The sequence below is a fragment of the Aethalodelphis obliquidens genome, unplaced genomic scaffold, assembly GCF_003676395.1.
Source record: "Aethalodelphis obliquidens isolate GAN/ISIS:26980383/991018 unplaced genomic scaffold, ASM367639v1 scaffold14, whole genome shotgun sequence".
Taxonomy (NCBI): Eukaryota; Metazoa; Chordata; class Mammalia; order Artiodactyla; family Delphinidae; genus Aethalodelphis; species Aethalodelphis obliquidens.
This window is the reverse complement of record NW_020837958.1, coordinates 13,460,373-13,485,484: the sequence shown is the minus strand read 5'-3', so window position 1 is coordinate 13,485,484 and position 25,112 is coordinate 13,460,373. Positions and strand designations below refer to the sequence as shown.

The 25,112-nt window shown below is 33.8% G+C and overlaps 1 protein-coding gene across 2 annotated transcripts in view; it reads left to right on the top strand.

The window, feature by feature from the left end:
- PDHX (pyruvate dehydrogenase complex component X) overlaps nucleotides 1–25,112 on the top strand; it is an 80,134-nt gene that overhangs the window by 36,199 nt on the left and 18,823 nt on the right. For both annotated transcript variants that reach the window (XR_003434479.1, XM_027115031.1), the window contains exons 3-7: nucleotides 2,449–2,549; nucleotides 10,243–10,442; nucleotides 13,297–13,395; nucleotides 20,303–20,477; nucleotides 22,097–22,244. Coding sequence is in view for 1 of the 2 variants with exons in the window: in XM_027115031.1 (XP_026970832.1) it covers nucleotides 2,449–2,549; nucleotides 10,243–10,442; nucleotides 13,297–13,395; nucleotides 20,303–20,477; nucleotides 22,097–22,244 (723 nt within the window). In the remaining variant the exon portion in view is untranslated. The remainder of the gene's footprint in view (nucleotides 1–2,448; nucleotides 2,550–10,242; nucleotides 10,443–13,296; nucleotides 13,396–20,302; nucleotides 20,478–22,096; nucleotides 22,245–25,112) is intronic.

The window sequence follows — 25,112 nt, the reverse complement described above, 5'->3', positions numbered from 1 at the left end:
TGCATCTGCCTTCAACTGGATAATAGTTTTTGTTATTTTCTATATTTCCTGCTTTTATGAATGCTGTAGGTTATGTTTCCATTTTTATATTTTTTGGTATACACCATTAAGTTTTTAGGATACATATTTAATTATATTTTGCCAGTGCAGTCTAGAGTTATCCAGTATTTTCTCCTCCTATCTGTATCAAAGTTCTTAGCATGTTTTATCACCTAAAAATATCCTTATCCGTCTTATTGTTTTTTTTAATGTTTGAGTTGTAAACTTTTTTAACCCCTCAGAAATTACCTTTTAAATGATTAAATGTTAACACTTTATCGGTTTCTATGGTAACTTGTTTTGTGTAGCCCATGGGTCCCCTCTGTGTCTACCTTTCTTTTTGATAAACTGCATTTTGTAAGAGCTCATCAGTAAGTGGTAAATTTTCTTAGCTTTTATGTCTGAACTTTTCCTTCGTTCTTGAATGATGGTTTGGCTGCATATAAAATTCTAGACAGTTATTTTTCCTCAGCTTTTTGAAGATATTACTCCGTTGTCTTCTGACCTCTATTGCAGCTGCTGAGAAGTGTGCTCTCAGTCTGTCATTCCATTGAGGTAATCTATTTTTTTCCCTCTGATAGCTTTTAAAATTGTGTTTCAATTGTTGAAAGTATGTAATTTCTATACAGTGTATGATGTGGAGTCATGTTTATACAGTCTAATACTCTTTTTTTCTGTTGAGTTCTTTTTATCAAGGTATTACCTGCACAATGTAAGCTCAATTAATTTTTACAAGCACGTATATCCAGGTTACTAATACCTAGTCAAGATACAGAATATTTCCAGCAAGTTCCAAGACTCCCTGTGCCCCCTCCTAGTCAATGCACTATAGATAACCACACTCTAAACTCTTTCAGTGCTCTTTCATTTTGAGGATATATATCTCTTTTTAACTCTGGGAAATTCTCAGCAATTACCTCTTCAAGTATTGCTTGTCCACTATTCTCTCCCATCTCTTCCCTTGGAACTCCATTGGACAAACACTGCAGCCTCAATTTATGTCCCTTAACTGCTCTTTTCTACTTGTCCTTTTGTCTGCCCATATTAAGTTCCGGTTAGTTCATTGAAGCTATCTTTAATTTACTAAATCATTCTTTCACTATGTCGACTGTAGAATATATCCCATTGATTGTTTCTTGTTATTTCATTAATTGTATCTTTCACTTCCAAGATTTCTAATTAGTTTTTTTCCTTTCAACCTGATGGTGCTTTATGTCTGTACATTATTTTTCTTTTTTATCTCTTGTTCTTGTGATGGATCTTATACCTTCATTTCTATTTCTGAACATCCTTAAGATACTTATTTTAAAATCTTTGGTGGGTTGCACTAAATAGATTGCATCTGAAATGAATTTCTGTTCCAATTACTGATTTTTGTGGTTTTCTTTCTTAGCATTAAATTTCTTCATGTTTTGGAACTTTGTTTTGCAATTTACTTTTGAGTGGAATGTTTCTGTTTTAGTTTCGATGTCTTCCTACCTGTCCCCTGAGTCTCCCTTTCCACGCCCCTCAATCCAGGGATTTTGCTATTGATATTTGGGATATTGGCAGATAAAGTAATGGAACCAGAGGGTGGCTTGACTCTGTTCTGGTATTGAGGTAGTGTTTTTGTCCCCTACCTTCTTAGACCCTCATTTCTGATATAAAGCCATAGTTCTAGTCAAAGGTTTTGGTTGCAGCCAGCCCTAGCTTTAAGCAGAGAATCGATTTGAGTCCCCTGCTTCATCAGGCCACTTTTAGTTCCCTTTGCTCCAAAGGAAACTACTGTACTTCACCCTTCCTCCCCACAACCTGCTTTTAGCTCCAGAAACCAGCAAGTCAGGTCCTGCTCAGCATTTTTGAATATCTATACTGTTTCTGTTGCACAGAAGTGTTTCTTATTTGACCTTAGCTATGTCTTTGATTTTCTCTCTTTATGCTTAATATGTTTTTATTCATTTGTGCTCTGTGGTGCAGACAGGGTTTCTGAACTCGCGTACAGTGTTAACCCGGAGGTGTTATTAATTGTAAAACTGTCTTCTTAAGGAATAATAATCAAAATATATTAAAAAGGAAGAAATATGGGGTCTGGAATTGATTTGTTTGGAGGAAGATACGCATCCCTTTCTATTCTCTATAAAATGCGATTTCATTTTTAATGTTTGCTTAATAATCTCTATAATCACTTTTTTATTATAACAGATATAATTTAGGTTCATTATTGAGCTTTTGGGAAATGCAACAAAGCATACACATATACACCACAGAAACACACACACAATATGAGAATTACTTGTAATTCCACAACCCAGAAATAGCTATTGAGTGTTTTGGTACCTATTATCGTGTTTTACACACTTTACACACACCATCTCACATAACTAATATTCATATTTTAAAAAACAAAACAAACCCAGTCTTGTTTTGTAGGTGAAGCTGTGAGTACTGGAGATGCCTTATGTGAAATAGAGACTGACAAAGCTGTGGTTACCTTAGATGCAAGTGATGACGGCATCTTGGCCAAAATAGTGGTAAGTTTTTATTTTGACTGTCTTCAACAGGATGAAGATTTCTTAAATGTAAAGTTCCTTGAAATTGAGTTACTGTTTATTTTTACCTCTTTGTTTATAGTGTTATAGTATACATAATACATTTTAAATTCAGATGTTTAAAATATTTTAGTGTTAAGGTCTAATAGTAGCCAGTAATGATCAAACAACATAGAACTATTTCAACCATGATAAAGATAACTCAGTGTTTTGGGTTCCCTAGTGGAAAATGAGAAGCATTCTGGCCTGAAGGATGAGAGAAGTCTATTTGAGGTGGAATTTGAAGACAAAGAAAGCAATAGGTTAAAGCTTAGAGCTAGTAATTTCCAAGTTTATAGTTGGTAAAATTTTTAAAAAGAAATGTTTTACCCTAATCTCATGAAAGCAAGAAACCCTGTCTTCATCTATCCCCAGGACTCCGAAACCTAGAAAGTGTATAAAGTGACTGTCTGCTCAGCTCCTTTCTCTAGATGAGACTATTTGAAGTTGTCCTATGCATAGTCTTGCTTGTGGGTTTCATAGCCACACTCAGTGTCCTGGTCTACTTCTTACTCTTTCTTACAGTTTTATTCATCCTTTACATTTTTATAATTATTTTAAAATATAATTATTTAAAAAGATATGTGTATGGAATATTTCATATACTTGAATGTAGTTGACAATCTTATCTTTTGATAGCATATTTTCTGCTTCATGAGCAAAAGGAAATATACTTGTGGGGCTAGCAAAACCAAAGTCATTTCCTTTTAGATCTAAATTTTAATACATTGCAGTAATTTTCAAGGCTCTTCTGAACAAACTTTGCTTTATAACTAATTAAAAATATGAAGCTGTAACTTGGATACTTTGGTGGCATTATTACAAGCTGAAGTTAGTGCAACCCTTCAACCAAAATGTGTAGCAATACAAGAGAGGTTACTTTATTAATGGAAGGAAATACGGAATATCATATAGCCAATGAAAAATTGTTTCTAGGAAAAAAATGTGATTTCTTTATAAGTTAACAAAAATTGAAAAAAATTTTGGAAAAATGCTTTTACAATTGTGTGTGGACAGTGATTACAATCTTGTAGAACTTTAAAAACATAAATACAGAAAAGATTAGAAAGAAGTGTTATAAAAATTTGAGTATGTGTCTTTGGGTAGTGGAACTAAGTGATTCCCTGCTCTGCTTTTTTCTGTTTGTCTCTATATTCTAAATTTTCTATAATAGGCATGTTATTTTTATAATGGAATATTAGAATTTATGTGAAAAGTAAAGTAAAATGAAATGCTTAAAGCCTGTTTAAGGTTACATGGTATATTCACTGATGGAGCATGTTTGTTTCTTAACATGTAGGACATTTAATAGACAGCATGGTATAGCAGCTAAGATTGTAAGCTCTGGAGTCACACTGCTGCCTGATTCATATAGCTAATAAGTTCTGCGGGTTACTAGTTATGTCATGATTAGCAAATTCTTTTACCTTCATAATAAAGTGGAGATAACTATAATACCTAGGTCATGGGGTAGTAGTAGAGATTGAGTGAGATAATGCATATACACTCATCACAAGACCTATCACCCACCAGGTGTCAATAAATATCACTGTTCCCATTATTATTACAGTTATTCATTCAGTCTTGGTGACCATAAGCCCCCATTTCAGTCTGTATATTTGTCTAATAATTTGTGTTGGTTGTGACTAGACACTAAGCATCCATTTGTGCCTCTGTAGTTTGATTTGTACAGATAAACTGCACGTCTATTAGTAGTCCATTGTTGATGTGGTTTTAATTCTGGGCTACCAGCTTACCTCTGCTTTGACCATGCATATAATGCCTTCCTTCATACATTCTATTCAAAGACCGTACCTTGGGATGTCATACTTGATATTTTATCTTTTACATTCTAATTTGTCAAACTTCCTTGTCATCTTCAATATTAATAGCCATGTTAAAACACATTGTTGAACATACTTCCTAGGAGGAAATGTGAATGGAAGGGTAAAATTTCTATACCTTTATAACTAGGAAAAAATAAATGTTCATACCAAAAGTAGTTTCTTTCACTAATTTATGCAGCATTTTGAAATGGAAGAAGGTTGTTTGAATTACCATATGTAATAAACGCAACTACATTTTATTGTGTGTGCTTTTGGCAAGCTGTGTTTTTGACCCTAGTTCTGGATTGTTTGGCTGTGAAAGTCTTCCAGAATTGACAGCATTTTCCACTCAGGTATTTAGTAATGCATTTCAGATTACTAATGATGTCATAGGTCAGTAGTGACTGTTCATCTGGCCCCAGAGCTCTGAAGCGGTGTGGGGGGTGTGATTGACGGCAGCTTTAGCGGCACAAATAGCTATTTCCTTGCCAAAGACTGTATGTAGTTTAGGGCTTTGTGCTTTATTATTATTCCACATGCATTTTGGATAATAGGAATAGGAGTATATTCATGTCACAATGTGTGCAATTTTATGGGAAAAAAATGGAGAAAAAAATTACGGTGGTTTTACTGATAGTGTTTGGTTTTTGTCTTTTTTTTTAGCCTTTCACCCCACTCCATTCTCAACCACCCCACTAGCAAGTTACAACTTTGTCTTTCAATGTGGAATAATCCTCATATTTTAGCACACATAATAAATGATTTTTAAAGGGATACATATAAGAGATTTTTACTTTCAGCATCAAGGAGTTGGATAATTTTAGCTTGTTAAAAGGCAGGTGATGATATAAAACTCTAGTTTTTAGTTTGCCCACATTTTGAAAGATTAGGAATTATAACCTATTTTGCTATTCATAGGGATTTACTTCCATAGTCTGTGAGAGGTTTTTATACTCTCCCTCTCCTCCCAATCTTATTCTTTTCTTTGTACTCATAATTTTTACCTCTGAATTCCATTTTAAATGTAAAATAATATTATTACATTTCAATTAGAGCCAGAAAAAAAGCTTAGAAGCTCTTAATAATATTAATAAATAATAATTGGTATCAGTGTAATTTTATGATTTATTTCCAATTAAGTTAATTGGAGAGTTGTTAAATTCTCATTTAATCACTAGTAAGTTGTCATGCAAAAACCTTACATTATTACACATATATCAGTTCATAAGTTTAGTCTTAAATTTATTCAGCAAATTGGATAGCAGGTGTTTTACATGGTAATATAATAGAATATTAGGATGACATTTTTGGAGAGTTTATTAGAGATTGTGTAGTTTGGCTTCAAATGTATTTAGGGTTACTATATAATTTGTCATACAAGTCAGGATACTTTTGAGGGTGAGGAGGGCGTAGGATGTTAGGATTATTTAAACTTATATAATTAAAAAAATATTTAAACTTACATAATTTTAGAAAATTTTAGTTTATTGACTGGCAATGCATTCATTGATAGAGTTTTATTTTATTGGTAGGCCGTTACTCTTCAAAACAATTTTCAAAAACAGAATTCTTTCTAAAACCTACCATCCATGGATATTAAAACAGATTTTTAAAAAACTCTCTATTGATCATCTGAATATTACAAAAACAACAGATCATCATTATTTTTGGTATTGTTCATCAAATTCAATCAATTTCTTGATTGTTTCCCACTCCAGTGCTGTGACACTGATGTTTTCAAAAGAATGGATTTTTTCAATAAGGTTTTATTTTTTTGTTAGATTCCCTCCTCCCCTCCATTATTTTTTATTAAATTGCCTGCAGTCTCCTTCAGCATTGCATTTTGTAGTTTGAAAGTTAATGGTTGAAATTTGAAATTGTAAGACCTTCAGTTGATTCTTCTCTGTAGACTATAATATTTTTAACTGAGAAAATACCCTCTCAAAGCTCAGAGCAAATTCTACTAATTGGGAGATACTCTCAGTTCTAATTTTTTTAATACTGAAATGGGTAAATGACATTGAAGTAGTAAATGAGTCTATGTTCCCCATGAATTAAAAGCTAAATCATGTATAATCTACTCTTCCTTTCTAAGCTTCTTTGTAAAAATAGTAGCAGTGTCTTGAGGTGCTGTATGATCATTTTGATTGAGCTAATATAATTTACAGATTGGGTACTGATCATATTGAATGTTGTCTCTAGTGTCACACTGCATTGACTCCTTGCTAACTAGCCCTGTGACCTTGAGCAAGTTATTTAACCTTTCTCTGCCTCAGTTTCCTTATATGTAAATGGGAATAATAATAGCACTTCATAAGGTTTTTAAGAGAATTAAATGAGTTAATACTGTGCTAGAACAGTGCCTGGCACTTGAGTACCAGGCAAACTGGTATTCAAGGACTTAGTGGATGTCTCTCCTCCCCTCTGCATTTTAGCTTGTTATTGATTTGTTTTCTGCTTCATTGTTTCTATGTGTCTTCCTTTTAAACCAAAGTTCATAGTGTATATAAGTTAAATATATATATTAAAGAATAAAAACAAGTTAAAACTGTATAATGGTTCAAACTATGATGGAAAATCTGTACTGTTTGCAAGCCAACTAAGCCAGTCATGTGACTCAGCTTATCTCCACTAACCATTGTGCATGTTCCTTCAGTACTCACTTAGCAGCTCTCAAACTGTTCTGTTTTAAAGAAGAAAAATATTTAAATAATTTCTTAACTTACTGATTATTTTTTAATGCCAGAATCAAAGCAGACAGTATTTACCAGCACCTTTAATGGCATGAACCCTCTCAAACAATTTCTCTGTTGCGAAATACTGCTGTAGATATTTTGTGTCTTTAGCATCTCATATCCTTGGGTACACTGGAGCTTATTAAGGGGGCTGTATTTAGCACATTTGCAGATAATACATTTCAGCTTTGGGGGATGTCTCTGGTAGAGAGGACTCATACCAGGGGTCTGCGCCTAGGGATAGAATTCAGACTCTATAGGTATATGTATATTGAGAAATAGTTTGTCACAGAAATAGTTTGTATCAATGTCTCACATGTCGCTGTTTACCCAGCCTCATGCTGGGCCTTTCGATATGAATTTCCAGTCCTTCCCAATGGGGACAGTCCTCTGTAGTTCAGTCTTGATCCAAGTTGAGTATATTTTTGTTTTAAAAATAACTTGGAGGAAAACAACACCGCAATCATAATAATAGCATCTTTCCAATTTATGTAGTACTCACTAGATGTCTGGTACTATTCTGAGTGTCTTGTATATAACTCATTTATTTCTTATGATAATTCTGTGAAGTAGTTAGTAGTATTATTTCCATTTTACAGATGAAGAAACAGGCATGGTGAGATAAAGAAACCTCACCAAGGTCACATAACTAGTAAGTAGCAGAGCCAGCATTGAAGCCCAGGGAGCCTATAGAAAACTGCGAGGGAAGGCTAGTAGTTTAAATGACAGACTCCAGATCGAATATTTGAGCATTAACGGGCTGTTTTAGCAGAACTAAGTGTAAAAATCTTGCATTTAATATTAAATCAGTGACACAAGAGTAAGGGAGAATTTTGATCAAGTAAGTCAAATGCCTGGGAAAAGACCTGGGCCTCTGAGGTGTCGCAAAGCTCCAGATGCTGTAGTGGAGCAGAGCGCATCCACAGTGCTAACTTAGAGGGAGCAGTAACAAAGGCTCATTTGGTTTCTCAGCACAGTTTTGAAAAGAGCATATTCTTCTGTTACTGAGTCTACACAAATTTTAAATATTTGCTGACCACAACATAAGCAAATATCTACAGGAAACTAGCACGCCTCTAAAAGATCTCTTATTGCACTAAGGGAATAGAAAAAGAGAAGTGATTTTAAATTGTATAGTGATTTTAATGACTTTAAATGGAACTATAATAGGCATTATTTTCTTATAACTTCTATTAATATGTTCAAGTTGTGTGGTAGTATATCATTGTTCATGGTATTTGGATTTCATGTTTCATCGTGTCATTTTTTAATGGAAAAATATGAGTAGTTAAAAATAAAATCTACTTGATATTTAGATATGGTAAAAATGGAAATGATACTAAATGCTCATTATTGCCCACTTGTGAAGGTGTCAATAAGTAGGGTATATACGGAATCATTTATATGATTTATTGTAGTAAATGAAACAAGGTGAGGTGTCAGTTTCAGATTCTACATAGTATCTGATTCAGGTTTTAGAAACCTATTGATATTTTTAAAATAAAACTTTCCTTTTTTTAAAGAATGCTTTTTATTTGAGTGAGGTTCTTTGAACTTGGATATTGATCCTATTTCTGGTTCAGTTTTGATAGGAATTAACATCAAGTGTACTTCATATCACTTAATGCTTTCTTCTATCAATTTTTTAAGAAAATTGATCATTTTACTTTGTGATTTTGAGTTAGCAGTTCATAAGCAGGTAAATAGACATTTTCAGAAGAAGAAAAAGTGTTAACCCATTAGTAATCTTAACTCATCTTTTTGACATAGTAAAGAAAAATGAGCAGTCCACAGAAGTGAAACTTTTTAGTATGTGATGAACAACTAAACAAATTGTTCTTGGGTTGTTTAGCATTTTTCTTTCCTCAGCCACAATTCATTAAACATCCTTATTTAGTTTTACGTACCCATTTCTTTTATATATTTACTGTTCTTCTCCATCAGTAGTTAGTAAACTTAGAAAGCTTCCTAACTCTCAGAATTTATGCCTTATTATTTTAATAGTGCACATATTAATAACCATGAAAATTACTGTTACTTAGAAAATGTCAAACCCATTCTAAGAGTTATGCTTTTACTTATAATTACTATACTAGTGACTGTCCTGCAGTCTGTCATTCTATTATTCATTAGATTACATCTCTAATGAACCTTATTTAAAGTAATTGAAAGGGAACAATAGAAAACTTTGAAGGAATGACATTTTCTTCCAGTACTGAACTTATATTATCATCTGAAGGTTCTCTAGGGACTTCTTTTAATAAGTAAATAAGAATCAACTCTTTCTTTATAAATTAATGCTGCTGAAATGCTTCAAATATATTTGAGTTTAAAAAAATCATCTTCGATCTTATTTATGTTTTTAGTTGGCAATATCTATGAAAAAGTGGTCAGCTGAGACACCACCATGTTTCTTATGTACTTACAGAAAATTCATGAGGTTTTTATTTTATTTCTTAGGTCTTTCAAATATACATACAGGGAAGAAATTAAATATAGAGAAATGTGGAAAGTATATTTAACATTATTAACCACAGTAGTTAACCAATTCTGTCTATACAATGGGATGTCCTTTTTTCCAGAGACTAAGTTTACTGAAAAGATCTTACTTTAAATTAATTTTCATAAATATGACTTATTTGAAGGAATTAATCCCTTATGAAATCTTGGAATTCTCTAAGCCATTGTGGAAACTGTCTGGGAAAGACCAATAGTTAAGATATGTTACTACAACTCCTGTTTTGGATTTGTACTGAATGACATCAAGAGGAAGATGGTAATGGTAGCTCTTATATATTTGAAGCCTGTGGGAAAGAGAAGAGATTCTAGATTTTTGTTTTTTTTTTTTTTTCAGGAGGTAGAATCAGTAACTGGAAGGAGGAGAGTAGTGAAAAAAGGGGTAAGTGCGGGAAGGTAGGCAAGGCACATGAAAGGCGGAGGCAGGCTAGCTCAGGTGTAGATTTTAGCTCACGTTAAGAGAGATTTCTAACTGGTACAGAATTATCCAAGGAATAAACTACTTCATGAAGTCATGAGTCTTTCCATCTCTGCAATTATTTTCTTTTTAAAATATAGGTTGCAGAAGGATCTAAAAATATACGGCTAGGTTCACTAATTGGTTTGCTAGTTGAAGAAGGAGAAGATTGGAAACATGTTGAAATTCCCAAAGATATAGGTCCTTCGTCACCAGCTTCAAAACCATCAGTGCCTTGCCCTTCACCAGAACCACAGATTTCTACCCCTGTCAAAAAGGAACACACACCAGGAAAACTACAGTGAGTATGTTTATTTGAATGATGTTATTTAAAAAAAAAAAATGTTACAGCAACTTTTTGAGTATTTTAATCATTATCCTTTTTAAAACTCCTTTGTACATTAAGTAGGAAGTTGCTGCTCTTCCCTTTTTTTCTCTTAGGAAACTGAGGTCTAGGAATGATTATTTTACCATCATTGTTTATTCCACAGACAAATAGTATTGAATACCTACTATATTCCAGGTACTGTGAAGGCCCTGTACACCTTGTGGAGAAAAAGACAAACAGCCTGTGTCCCCACTGAGCTTGAGTTGGCTTTAGGATTCCAGAATGGAATTCAGTGTACCAAACTTCATATTGTGTTCTCATTCGTGGAATCCTAATTACTGTAATGTGAATTACAGTTTCAAATGTATAGCTGATATAAAATGAAATTAGCATTTTAACATGCCTTCCTTTTCTAACTACCCTGCATTTGAGTTTCTGACATGTATTAGAGCTCGATTTTGTCCAGTTGTTCTGTAACAACACAGATACTTAGTAAACATCATTTCACTTTAGCTTTCCATAACTTTAATCGATGGACTCTGAAAATTATGTTTTATTTATTTACTTTAATATTCTCTATAATTATATGAAATTCCTTTTTTATTGTAAAAAAAGTTCTTTTTAGAAAAATGGTCCTATTAAGAATGCTTTTGAGCATAAATAAAAATGCAGACGCTTTTATTTTTATATTTTTTTCCAGTCATTTACCATTGTCAGTTCTTGTTAGAAGAAGTTGCCAGTGTGTTTGAAGTACTGAGTTTTAACTTTCCATTATCATACACAGTATTTCTGACTCCATTGCCTTGACTCTTTACTTTCCATGAAAATCACAAGGTAGGCTCATGGATGCTTGGTACTTAATGCTCTTTTCCCTTTTGCAAAGGTAGTATACCCTGTGATTTTGTTAATATCCAGTGTTAGAAATTTTCATGGGTCTGAAACCCCATGGTGTAGTTTAAAAACAGCTGACCTGTGAACCTGCACAGTGTTGGCCCATGTAGTGATTTAAAAAAAATTTTTCAGTTGGTTTGTTACTAGCTAATCTTACATTAAAACCTAAAATTTCAGGGCTTCCCTGGTGGCGCAGTGGTTGAGAGTCCTCCTGCCGATGCAGGGGACACGGGTTCGTGCCCTGGTCTGGGAAGATCCCACATGCCGCGGAGCGGCTGGGCCCGTGAGCCATGGCCGCTGAGCCTGCGCATCCGGAGCCTGTGCTCCGCAATGGGAGAGGCCACAACAGTGAGAGGCCCGCGTACCGCCAAAAAAAAAAAAAAATCTAAAATTTCAGTTTCTCTTGAAAAATCTGAAGATTTGGTACCATTGAGCCCATATCAACTAGAGCTGTTTCCCAGAAATGCAGAAAATGCCACATTTGTTCCTCTCCTTTTCGGAGTTATAAACTTCTGGATCTAGCCCGTTTTACTCATTTTTAAAAATATGACTGTGTAGTTATTTGTGTTTGCTATTAGGCTTAAAGGTCTTATTTGAAGAGTAGACACTTATTCATGTGACCTATTGGTGTGTGTCTCAGTTTCCTTGTCTGTAGAATCAACATAATTGTGTTTGCCTCTCTTCTTTATATATGAAGTAAAAATGCTTGCATGTAAATACTAAGGACTTGAAAAAATATGTTAAGATGTAATTCAACAACAACAACAAAACAACCCAATTTAAGTGGGCAGAGGACTCAAGTGTGCATTTCTTCCAAAGAAGATGTACATATGGTCAGTAAACACATAAAAAGATGTTAGGGAACTGCAAATCAAAACCACATTGAGATATCACTTTGCACTAATTAAAGTGGCTGTTATCTAAAAACAAGAAAAAAAAAACCCAAAACAGAAAATAACAAGTGTTGCTGAGGATATAGAGAAATTAGTATTTCTGTGCACTGTTGGTGGGAATGTAAAATGGTGCAGTCACTCTGGAAAACAGAATTGCTGTTCCTCAAAATATTAAAAATAGAATTACCATATTATCCAGCACTTCCTTTTCTGGATATACTCAAAGGAATTAAAAGCAGGGTCTTGAAGAGATATTTATATACCCATGCTCATAGCAGCAGCATTCACAATTGCCAAAAGATGGAAATATCCCGTATGTCTAAAATGTGCTATATATATACAATGGAATGTTAGTCTTAAAAAGGAAGGAAATGCTGACACATACTGTAACGTGGACGAACCTTGAAGATATGCTAGGTAAAATAAACCAATCACAAAAGGACAAATGATGAATGATTTCACTTATATGAGTTACCTAGAGTAGTCAAATTAGTAAGGATAGAGAGTAGAATGATGGTTGCCAGGGGCTGGGAGGGATGGGGAGTTACTGTTTAATTGGTACAGAGCTTCATTTTGGGAGAATGATAAAGTTCTGGAGATGGGTGGTGGTGATGGTTGTACAACATTGTAATTGTACTTAATCCCACTCAATTATAACACCTAAAAATGCTTAAAATGGTAAATTTTACATACATTTTACTATAATAAAAAAAACATGAAGGAACAACATAGTTTCTTATTGATGTATGTGGTGAGGAGCCATGTGAAAAGTGATTAGTCAAAATAGAAGCTTTCTCCCTATGAATATTTATTCTTATTAAAAGTGTTTTGAAATAATAACTAGTTAAATTTGTATGAAAATGTTTTCATAGTAAAATAAACCAGGTTAGTACAGATTAATTTATTTGACTGTCACTATGGGAGTCATTTTAGCTTTATTATGTTTTAATTTTTCTAATTCTCAGCAAAACTGTGGACATTTAGATATATTTGAATCAAATATAAGTGTTCATTGGTTCCATTAATTTTCATGTTTTCTTTAGGTTCCGTTTAAGTCCAGCTGCCCGCAATATTCTGGAAAAACACGCACTGGATGCTAACCAGGGCACAGCCACTGGCCCTCGGGGGATATTCACTAAAGAGTACGTGTGTGCTTTTTGTAATAACCAGTTCCATTATTTATCATGATCATCTTTTTCTGAAAGTATTTAAAGAAGGGCTTATTTAGCATTAAGATTTAAAAGGAAATACACTGTTCTTTTGTACTTTTAATTGCTTTTGTCAGCATAAAATGTATTTTATGCAAGGGTTGTTTTTTGAATAATTGCAGCGTTACTGAAAAATAGTTCTAATTTGATAACTAAGCCAGAACCTTAGAAATGATGATAAATGGAGAAAATTAGAGTGCAAAATGGTGAATCTTTATATTGTTTTTAAGTTTGTATGAAATAATCATGCAATCACATTTAAATTTCTGAAGCATAGTTTAAGAAAAAAATTCATTCTTAACCCATTTGGATTTTGCTCACGTGTACAATCAAAGCAATTTCCATAGGCAGTTGGGTCTCATTTTAGATTTTCTTTTCTATTCCGTTTCTCAGTCTGTCCGTGAATTAGTACCTCACTTTTTTAGGACCACACTACTAATTAGAAATATTTTATAGTAAGCTTTAAAATCTGATAGAGCTATCCTTTCTCTTCTTTTTCAGTAAACCAGTTTTCTTGGTTTATTTTTATTTTACTATTCTTCCAAATGAATTTTAAACAATTTGTCTAGCCCTACTGGTGGGGTTGGGCAGGAAGACTATGTTCTTTTTATTGGGATTGTAGCACATTTTAAATTAACTTTGGGAGAAGTGAAATCTTTATGATGTTGAGTCTTCCTGTTCAAGAACACTATGTGTTTCTATTTGTTTAACTTTTGTGTCTTTCAAGAATATGTTAAAACAGATGACCCCTGCTCTATTGAAAATTAGTCTGGTGAGGAAGACAGGTTAATCAAATAGGCATATGAGCTAATGTGAAATTGCTATAGTGGTGTCTGCCACATTTCTACTAGAGTAATATTAAATTTTCAAATTGAGTTAATGTTTTAAAGCAATATGCTTATTCCCTGTTTATCTACTATTGATAAAAGTGATCAGTAGTATTTGGCAGAAATTTTTACAAGGTGAGGTAGAGCAAAGTTATGAAATTATTAAGTGGCAAACCAGGTGACTTTTCTTTCTTTTCATTGGATTATTTTACTCTTCATTAAAGCATTGGTTTATTGTTGGATATTTCTTTTAATGAAAGCAATACCCTTTAATTCTTAGATATTCTCATTTATCTGTACTTCAGCCTTACTGATTTGTTAATCAGACAGGTGTGTGTGGTTTTCTTAAACATATAGTGTGAAGTTTGTGCCAACATACTCACATGAGTTGGAAATCAGCTGTTCTGACCCCTGGCTGAAATGCAGCATCCTGGACTGTGGATTTTTAATTAAAAGACTTAAAAGTTTCACTTAGCCATAAAAAATTAAAATAAAGAATCCTGATAGGTAGTTAAGCCTAGTTTTTTCCCCACATTAATCCTTATTTAGTATATACTACTTGTATCTTAATTTTGTTAATCTTCTACCAGTCCATACCTTAATGAAAAAGTCTCTGTCTGTAAAAATGGGAGAAAACAACTTTCTTTATAACATGGTAGACTTACCCATATATATCTGAGGGATAAGATAAAGAGTCTATATTTAATTCATTAATTGTTGAAGATTTGATGAAATGTAAAATAATCATAGATGTAACTTAGAAAGATCAATTTTGCAAATTTGTGAAAGATAAATTGGAGCAGAAAAAGACTTGAGGTAAGGAGATAAATTAATAGGCTCATAAAGTAGTCTAGCTAAGAGAGAATGAATACTCAAATGTGGGTAGGAACCTAAAAGAGAGATCACTGATGGATACAGCATTATAAGGAGAAAATCCAGAAGCCTGTAAAGGATAGAATGTAGAGCACAGACCAGGATAGCAATGAGTCAAGGGAGGAACTTGGGATTCTGTTCCAGGTGATGACATTTTGGCCCCATAAATAGAAATAAGGGATTTGCAGAAGCATTTGTCTTGGTGGAATAACTAATGTGTTTGGTTTGAAGCTTATTGTCAGTGCTGACAAACCAGATTCCAGATATTAGAATCAGTGAGGTGAAGATGCATCTTGGGAGATAGTTTGGTACTAGAGAGGAAGGTTTGATAAAGTGATAGTTACAGTTGAGATCATCAGTAGGTAAACATTTTAGAAGGCAAAAATTTCTGTATTGGAGGATATCTAGGAGATGGATATAAGTCAAGGAGGAAGGGCTCTGAGAAAAGGCTCTTGAAGTTGGTGATTAGTGACCGTTTAGAGGGCAAATCAGTGGTGTGACGGCAGTGGGGTAAAGAAGTAGAGTTTTCTTTTTCTTTCCCTTCTCTTTCCGTATGTGCTTAATACATATACGATGAACAAGTATCTTTTTTAAACCCAAGTTGAAAGTTATCATAGTAGTCTGACATCTCCTAAGGAGGACAGAATGGTGTTATCTTGTTGGATACCCTAAGGAAGCACTATTACAGAGTTATGATTTTGATATCTTTGCTATCTTTGTCTGCCTATTACCCAGTCCTTTCCCTGCCCTTTAACTCCCTATAAAGACCCTTCGGTCTTTAAAATATGACATATTACAAAAGATTTCATGAGGAAAATGGATCTTTAAAGCATGCATTATTGAGAATATTTACTTTGTATACTACTAAAGATACCTTGTTTTAAGTTAAACACTGAGGTGAGCTTTGGAAAAAAAATTTGTCCTCGTGTCATCTACAGAAATGTCATCTTCTGGTAAGACTGACAAATTGCAGCCTTCAGCGTAAGCTGTGCCCCAAATACCTTAGCACACATTCTTGAAATAATGAGAGACATCCTTCCTTCTTACCTTGTCAACTAAAAGTGCAAGTAGAAGAGAAAAGTCAGTTGCAAGAGCTGAGGAGGTGTCTCTGACCCATTGTATTTATGAAGAAAACCATAAGTGTCATGGTTGCTATTTTAATGTTTCATGAAAGCAAGCATATTGCTCAGAGTATATGTTGTGCAAAAGCATGTAGACTTTGCTTTGCCTGTACATATAACTGTTTTAGGAAAACAAGTGCCAGGGACACTGTTGGAGGTTCTTGGCCTATAGCCTAACTTCTTTGGCATATCTACGTCTTAAGTCATACTTGTAGCTAATGTTTGTGTTCGTATCACAGCATCACAAATATAGTAGGCATGACAGTCATGTCTAGTATGTTTTCAGTGATACTTCTTTTTAAAACTAATTCGTAGCACACCCAAATGACTTAAGGGATCTGGTAGAGAAGGTTCTGCCTTAAGTGAATGCCCAAAGCAGAAGTGAATGGTGTATCAGTTTTTCTCTAATTTTTATAGCTTTTAATATCTACCTGATTCTTCAAGCTTAGACTGATTAATTACTTAATGGACAGAAATCATTAAAAATCTTTCTCTGCATTACAGAAACTAAATTATTGGCTGTTATTAAACAATAATTAACATTCATACTTTATGAGGTATATAAGTGTAAAATCAGCAATAAAAGTTTACTGTGAGCCCATGGCCAGAATTGCTTTTCTGCTTGTTTATAATTCATGACTCCTACTTACTTTCAGGGATGAACCTAAACTGCCTTTTCTTGATAAAAATAGTAAGTAATAGTAATGCTGATAGTGAAATAAGAATATGTCTATTTAGTGTGACCAACCTTTTTTAAAGTAGAATGTATTCAGGCATTATTTTAGATTTTTTTAGTCTCCTCAAGTGTTCATTGTTTTCTGTTGTTGTTGTTTGTTGGTTTGTTTGTTTTTAACCGATTACTGCGGGTACACTAGTGATCCCTGTATAAAGAAATCAGTGTGTTTTGTATATGCCATTCTGATGCTAAACTTTAAAACCCAGATTAATAATAGATTTTGTTAGAGAGATGTATTTAATTACCTTATATGATGAAAGGGGACTAGTAATGTTAGACTGTAACAGCTCTTAAACGTGAAATATCCTTTGTTAAAGGTATTTTTCTAAAACAAAAGGCCTTATCTTATATCAGTGCTCACACTTTTATCTATGTGGCCAAGGTTTTGACTCATGACATAAATCCCCAGGAATTGTAGGGCAGTCATTTACTTCACATGTAAATATTATAACAATTAACTGGAAAAATGGTGCTTTGGGTTAGAAATATCATAAGTAAATTTAAAATTAACTTCCAAATAGGAGTAAGCTTGCTGTTAAAAAGCCTTAAGAGCACATAAGCTCATTCCCCAGGACACTCAGTCTTTCTGCCGTTACCATCAGGTTTGTGGCTCACCCTTGGAGAACCAGGCTTGCCTCTAGTTATGTTCCTGTTACTTTTTGTGTGGTAGGTGAAGGGCCTTTGTCTGGAGGTCCTACTTTTAGCTACTTCAGACTGGGTAGATAACTATTCTTCATTCAATCACAGAATTGCTGTTAATCTGAGATATGCTCATTTAATTCTTTCTATTCTAGCCTTTTCTTCTGAGAAAAAATTGTTCCGACTCTGCCTAGTTTAATTGGCATACTCTACACAGGTATTAGAAAGGTAGTAGGAAATACACAGGCTTTGGAGTTGGCCATACCCAGGTTTGGTCCCAGCCCTGGCAGCTCCTAGCTGCCTACCTCTTCAGCTTCACCTTTAAACCCTCTCCACTTTGTTCACTGCCCTCCTTCTACGCTGGGCTTCCTTCTGTTCTTAGAAGCCCTAATTTCCCTGCCTTTACACTTGCTGTTCTCTGCCTAGAAACATGCTTTTCCCAGCTGTTCTTGAGACTTGCTCCTTCATGTCCGTCCACAGAAATATTATTTCTTCAGTCCTTCCCTGACCGCCCTGTTTTAAAGTAACACCTCCTCTCACTCATGACTCTCAATCTCATTACTCTGCTTTATTTTCTTCACTATCTGTTCATTTGTTTACTTGCTTAATGTATGACTCTCCTATAGAATAACACTCCTTGTTAGGAAGTGTTTTAACATTATATTTTCAACACCTAGAGTAGAGTAGGTGCTTGAGAACTACTGACTTAGAAATGGAATTTAACCTCTTTGAACCTACTTACTCATTTATAAAGTGGGAATAATAATACCTCCCTCACATGGCTGGTGTAAGATTACATTAACATAACCACAGTACATACACAAGAGGCTCACTTTTCCACTTCTATTCCCTCTTTCAGTACTTAAAGATCAAGGATGATACAACCTTTAAGATTTCTTTGTCAGTCTGACCTCTTATCTTAAATGTCAGCTCTTTAATTTTGAAACAAGTAACTTACTTGCACTTAATGTTAAGTTCATGTATCCCTTTCTGGACCTGATACAAAAATCATAGACTCTCCTTCCTTAAAAATGTACCAGTACACATTGGGAGATCCCTCCCATGATGCCTCCCCAAGCTAGAGCATTCCTGCCTGTGTCAATTTTCTATTGCTGCATGACAAATTGCAACAAACTTAGTAGCTTAAAACAACACCCACTTATTATCTAACAGTGCTGTGGGTCAGAAGTCCTGGTCCAGCATGACTGGGTTTCCAGCTCATGGTCTCACAAGGCTGAAATCAAGGTGTCAGCCAGGGCTAGGGTCTCATCTGAAGGTTGGAGCCCTCTTCCAGGTTCACATGGTTGTTGGCAGAATTCAGTTCCTTGGGGTAGTAGGAGTCTGAGCCCTGTTTTCTTGCTTGCTGTCATCCAAGGATTGCTGTCACCTCCTGGAGGCCTCCTTCAGGTCTTTGCCACGAGGTCACCTCCATAGACAGTTCATAAATGCCTGTTTGCTTCTCCAATGCAAGCAGGAGAATCGCCATTCAAATTTCTTCTTTTAGGAATTCCCTGTTCCTTTTAAAGAACTTATCTGATATGTCTGACCCTTTCAGAATAGTTTGCCTTTTGATTAACTCAGTGTCAGCTGCTTTGGGACCTTAATTATGTCTACAAAATCCATCACCTTTGTCATGTAATGTAACCTAATCATGGCAGTGACATCCATCATATTCACAGGCCCACCCACACTCAAGAGAGATTATATGGGGTATGTACACCAGGAACAGGAATATTGGGGCCATCTCAGAGTTCTGCCTAGTATGTGATAATATCAAATCATTAACTGTGTTTAAGAAATTTTAAAAATATAATTTGCCTTTAGATTTGTGTTACCCTGAAGTTGTTTTTAGACTATGTAAAACCTTTTTCATTTAAAAAAATTTTTAGATTTAAAACATTTTTAAGTACTTTAGAATTGTCAGATTAAAATTTTTGAAAAAACTGTTTTGTTTAAGGAAGTACATGACTTTATACCACTGTAACTTCGAATGGATTGAGAGTTTGAATAGTAGTCTAATTATATCCTTGTAATAAACAAAGACACCTTTGTTTTGCAGAGTAATACAAAGGCAAGTCTGTTACTTGTTTAGTTATTTTTCATTCTAAATGCTGCTGTGGCTTAGGTTTATTACATTAGATTGTGCTGATAGCATTTGAGGTATGATTTCCTGGCCATAAACAAGCTAATTTGTACCAGGATAAACAATGCTTTAGTAAATATTCTAATGAAAGTCATAGGTACAGTAAGCTTGACACTTTCTGAATGCTATATGAAAATTATTTCACAAATACCATGAATGAGGGTATAGCTTAATTTATGGATTGCTCATCTACCAAAAGACACTGCCCCCAGAAAAAAAGACTGATTTTCCTTTAAAAAATAACTGTCTACACCCAATACTTTGATAAAATCTGTTTGTTGTTTTATTTTAAGAATGTGCAAATATTGTAGCCATTGGACAAATATGAATCAGTAGAACAGGTAAGAGACAAGATTTTCTTGTCTAGCTCAAATCGTTTTGCATTGTAGCCTTGACATCAGTGTATTTCTTTATTTTCCCTTCACATCTGGCCTCCATTTTCTGAACGTTCTTATATTCCTGGTTGCTAATCATGGTTATCTAACTCCCTTCTTATCTCCAGGGATGCTCTCAAACTGGTCCAGTTGAAACAGATGGGCAAGATCACTGAATCCAGACCCACCCCGGCCCCGCCAACCATTCCCACAGCGTCTTTACCCCCACAGGCCACAGCCAGGCCATCTTATCCCCGGCCAATGATCCCTCCAGTATCAACTCCTGGACAGCCTAATGTAGCGGTAATGTCATCTGAGTAGATTTTTATTTTTCAGATTTAAGCGAGAGAGAAAATAAGAACCATTGCTCTATGTTTCATGAGTTCTTTTACCAGTCCATTATAGTAGTAGCTCAAAGTGATGAAGACAAAAATTCTCTAAATGTTTTGTTTTGCACATTTCCATAAACCAGATTTGTTTGTACAGTGCTAATAACTTCCAAATAGAATTATGGTTCAATTTAAATTTGCCACAAGTTCCACAATGTCAGTGCCATGTATATGCTCTATAATCGTGATACTTTTCATATCTTTTTTTTCTTGGGTGTGATACTAATAATTGGTAGCTGATACCAGCTCCCTTTTGTGCATATGTTTTATTTTTTGACTAAGGAAGTTGATAGTCTTACTGTGAATAACTATAGAGATTGTATAGCTAATCATTCTTTACTTCTTGGATACATGTAATAGCCCTTTTTTGTTTTCAAATTACTCCATTTTGCCTCTCTGTCTCCCTTTCTTAGTACCTTTTATGTCATTTGCTTCCCATCAGAAGAAATGCAAGATAATCAGGTTTGTTATAAAGCTGAATGGGCACTGAAAAAAATAAATAAATAAACCTACACTGCTTTTTCTGATGGAGAAATATATTCCAATATAGTATTTTAAAAGAATTAAAAACAGTACAAGTTTCATGAGAAACAGATTTTTTAAATGTACATTAATGATTCGTGACTACATACACAAAAGTTTATGAGTAATCAAATCTTATTTCTTTAAAAAGTAAGTTATTCAAATTTGAAAGATAAACCTTTAAAATTCTTACAGTATGTAGACAGCATTTATTTTATTTGATCAAGTATTTTGCTAACATAAGATGTTTAATTCCCACAGAAAGCATTTATAAAAAAAGAAGTCAGCTGTACTTTTGGCTGATTTGTATTATCCTAAGTGATTGTAATCCAGTCCCAGAATGGAGTGAAGGACAAAGAAGGAATTAGACATAATTTAAGGTCCATCATATTTTTGTTAGAGGTTCAAGGAACAGAATGGAAAAGCTACAGTAAAGTTACAGGAAGATTTTATTATCCCATTCATACTTTATGAGTTTCTTGGAAATAAGATGCTCACGTGATTTTTTATTTTTAATTACAAACCAAAATAGAAATAATTTGGCAGATTATCTAGTATTTTGAATTCCTTTTTCTCATGTATGCCATTTTTACAAGTAAAAATTGCCTGTAGTTGTTGATTTATTGATTGCTTTGAGTTTTATTAAGAAGTGATGTTTGTAACAGAAGCTACTTACAGGCTTGTAGGTGATATCTCAATAAGCACACCCATGAGGGGTTAATTCATGATTTGGTACATTTCTTTTTAATCATCTTAAACATGGTAACATAGATGTTCCATTCACAACTGAAACATGAATTTTTCTGCTTTTTTCTACAGTCATATACTATAAAGTTAAAATTCCTCAGATTTCTTATATTTCTTCTTATACTAAGAATTTTTCATAACAGTTTTACTGTATTAATTTTTATTTTCATAAGTTAGGTCATTGAGACTGGATTTCAGTTACAGTTTGTTTGCTTGTTTTTTCCAATTCTATTTATGGTTTAACGGACATGTTATTCTTTTCAGGGCACGTTCACTGAAATCCCTACTAGCAATATTAGAAGAGTTATTGCCAAGAGGTTAACTGAATCTAAACGTACTGTACCTCATGCATATGCTACTACTGACTGTGACCTTGGAGCTGTTTTAAAAGTTAGGCAAAATCTGGTCAGAGGTTAGTAAAGTTGAGTTTATTTAATGTAATACACATGCTAAACTAACTATTATGAGATCTTCTTTTTATGAAATGTACATTGTGTAGCTTTTTCCATCAATTTCATCATCTGGGCATATTTTAGCCCTAGAAGAGAATTGGTTCTCTTTTCCTATAATAAATTGGTTATATAGTATTGAATACGTCATACTTTTTGGTACGATATCTGAAGAAGCAGTTCTTAACATTTTAGAAAGTATAAAATCCAAAACTGATTTAAGAATGTTTTAGATTGTAAATATATCTTAGATATCACTCTTTATACATTTTAACTTTTAGTTCCTCTTCAAAATGTACTTTCATGTTATTAAATTTGTAATGTTCCTTCTCCAAATCTATTAAAACTAAGGTTGCTGAGAGACATATAAATTTTTAGAATGATCTGATGTTTTATTTTTTTCTTTCCAATCTGTATGGCTTTATTTCATTTTCTTGCCTTATTGCACAGTCGAGGACCTCTGTTACAGTGATCAGTATGTGATAAAAGCAAACATTCTTGCCTTGTTCTTGATCTTGGGGGAAGGCATTCAGTCTTTAACATTAGCTGTTGATTTTTTGGAAGATTCTCTTCTTCATGTTGAAGAAATTTGTATTCCTAATTTGCCAAGAATTTTAAGCATGAATGGATGTTAAGTTTTTTCAAATACTTTTTCTGTATCTTTTGAAGTAATCTTTTCTTTCCTTGTTAATATGATGAATTACATTGGTTGATTTCATGTTGAATCACCTTTGTTTACATGAGTGATTCCTCATTAGTGAGTGAGATTAAAATTCATTTAATCATTAAAACTTTTCTCATATATTGCTTGATCCCATTTTCTAAAATTTAGCTAAGAATCTTTACACCTGTGCACATGAGAAATACTAGTCTGTCGTTTTTCTTTTATTGAGTTTTTTTTTACTGGGTTTGTTATCACAGAATAAGTTGGGAAATGTTTCTTACTCCTTTATTTTCTGGAAGAGTTTGAGTAGAATTGGTTTTACTTGTTTTTTAATTGTTCGGTAGAATTTACCAATGAAGCTTTTTAGGAATGCCATTTTCTTTATGGGGATTTTTAACTACAAATTCAACTTTTAAAATAGATTAAGAGTTATTATTTTTTCCTGAATGACCTTTGGTAGTTTGTGTTTTTCAAGGAATTTGTTTATGTCTTCTAAGTTATCAAATTTATTGGCATTAAGTTGATCGTATTACCTTATTATACTTTTAACATCTGTGTATACAGTTGGCCATTCATATTCACAGCTTCTGCATCTGTGAATTAAACCAACCATATTTTTTTTTAATTCCTGAAAGCTCCAAAAAGCAGAACTTGAATTTGCCATGCACTGGTAACTATTTACATAGCATTTACATCATATTAACTATTACTAGTATTCTAGAGATTTAAAGTTTACGGGAGGATGCATGTAGGTTATATGCAAATACTACACCATTTCATGCAAGGGACTTGAACATTCTCGGATTTTGGTATCCAAGGCATGTCCTGAAACCAGTTCCCCTCGGATACGGAGGGATGACTGTAAAGGAGATGAGATTACCATTTTTTATATTAGTAATTTGTCTTCTAACTTTCTTGGTCAGTCTGGCTAGAGGTTTATCAATTTTATTGATCTCTTTAAAGAATCAGTTATTTGATTTTACTAACTTTTTCTATTTCTATAATTTTGTTTTTATTGATTTTTACTCTCATCTTTATTATTTCATTTTTTCTATTTGCTTTGGGTTTAATTTGCCCTTTTTTTCCCTAGTTTCTTAAGGTGAAAATCGATGTCAATATAATATAATAAACTTTATTTCTAACGTAAGCATATGATACTTTTAATTTTAAGTTCCCTTTAAGCAGTGCTTCAGCTGTATCCCATAAATTTTGGCATGTTTTATTTTCCTTCCTACTCAGTTCAAGATGTTTTCGAATTTCCCTTGTGATTTCTTTTTTGATTAATCAGTTATTTAGAAGTATAAGTTTAATTTCCAAATATTTAGGGACTTTTCAGTTTTCTTTCTTTTATGATTTCTAGTTTAACTCCACTGTGTTTAGAGGAGACACTTTGTATGATTTAAATCTTTTTAAGTTTGTTGAGATTTATTTTATAGTCATAATGTTACCTGGTCCAAGCTCATACTGCTCATTGCACAACAGGCCAATAAATTGAGAGACGAGATGTTAGGGCAAGTAATAGCACTTTATTCAGAAAGTCAGCAGACCAAGAAGATGGCAGACTGTGTCCCAAAGAACCATCTTACCCGAGTTAGAATTCAGGCTTCTTTTATACTAAAAGGGTAGGGGATGTGACTGGTTGTTGCAGTCTTTTTGGTGCTGGAATCCTTTGTTCTACAGTGCCAGGGTGGGTCTGGTCACAATGTTCCTGTAAACCTCCAACAAGGCAATTGCTTTCTGCTCTGCAACTTTTTATCTCTATGTGAATGGAAAAGTGTTACACCTTTAAAGTTCAAGCCTCTGCCTGCAGAGCATTGAGAAAGGGCTATTATGTATATTTCAGGCTATAGGCAATATTCTTTTACAAAGATGCAGAGCCAGCACAACTAAGCACAGGCAATGGAGCACAAAGGTTAGTGTCCTTGAAAAGAATGTGTGTCCTACTTTTGAGGAGTGTTTTATGAATGTTGGTTAGGTGAAGTTGGTTGATACTATTGTTCTTACCTTCTGTAAACTTACTGATTTCCTGTCTCTTTGTTTTATTAATTCTTGAAAGACAAGCGTTAAAATCCTTAATTATAATTGTAAATTTCTCTGTTTCCCCTCTTAGTTTTTATCAGTTTTTGCTTCATGTATTTTGAAGGTCTGTTATTAGGCATATACACAT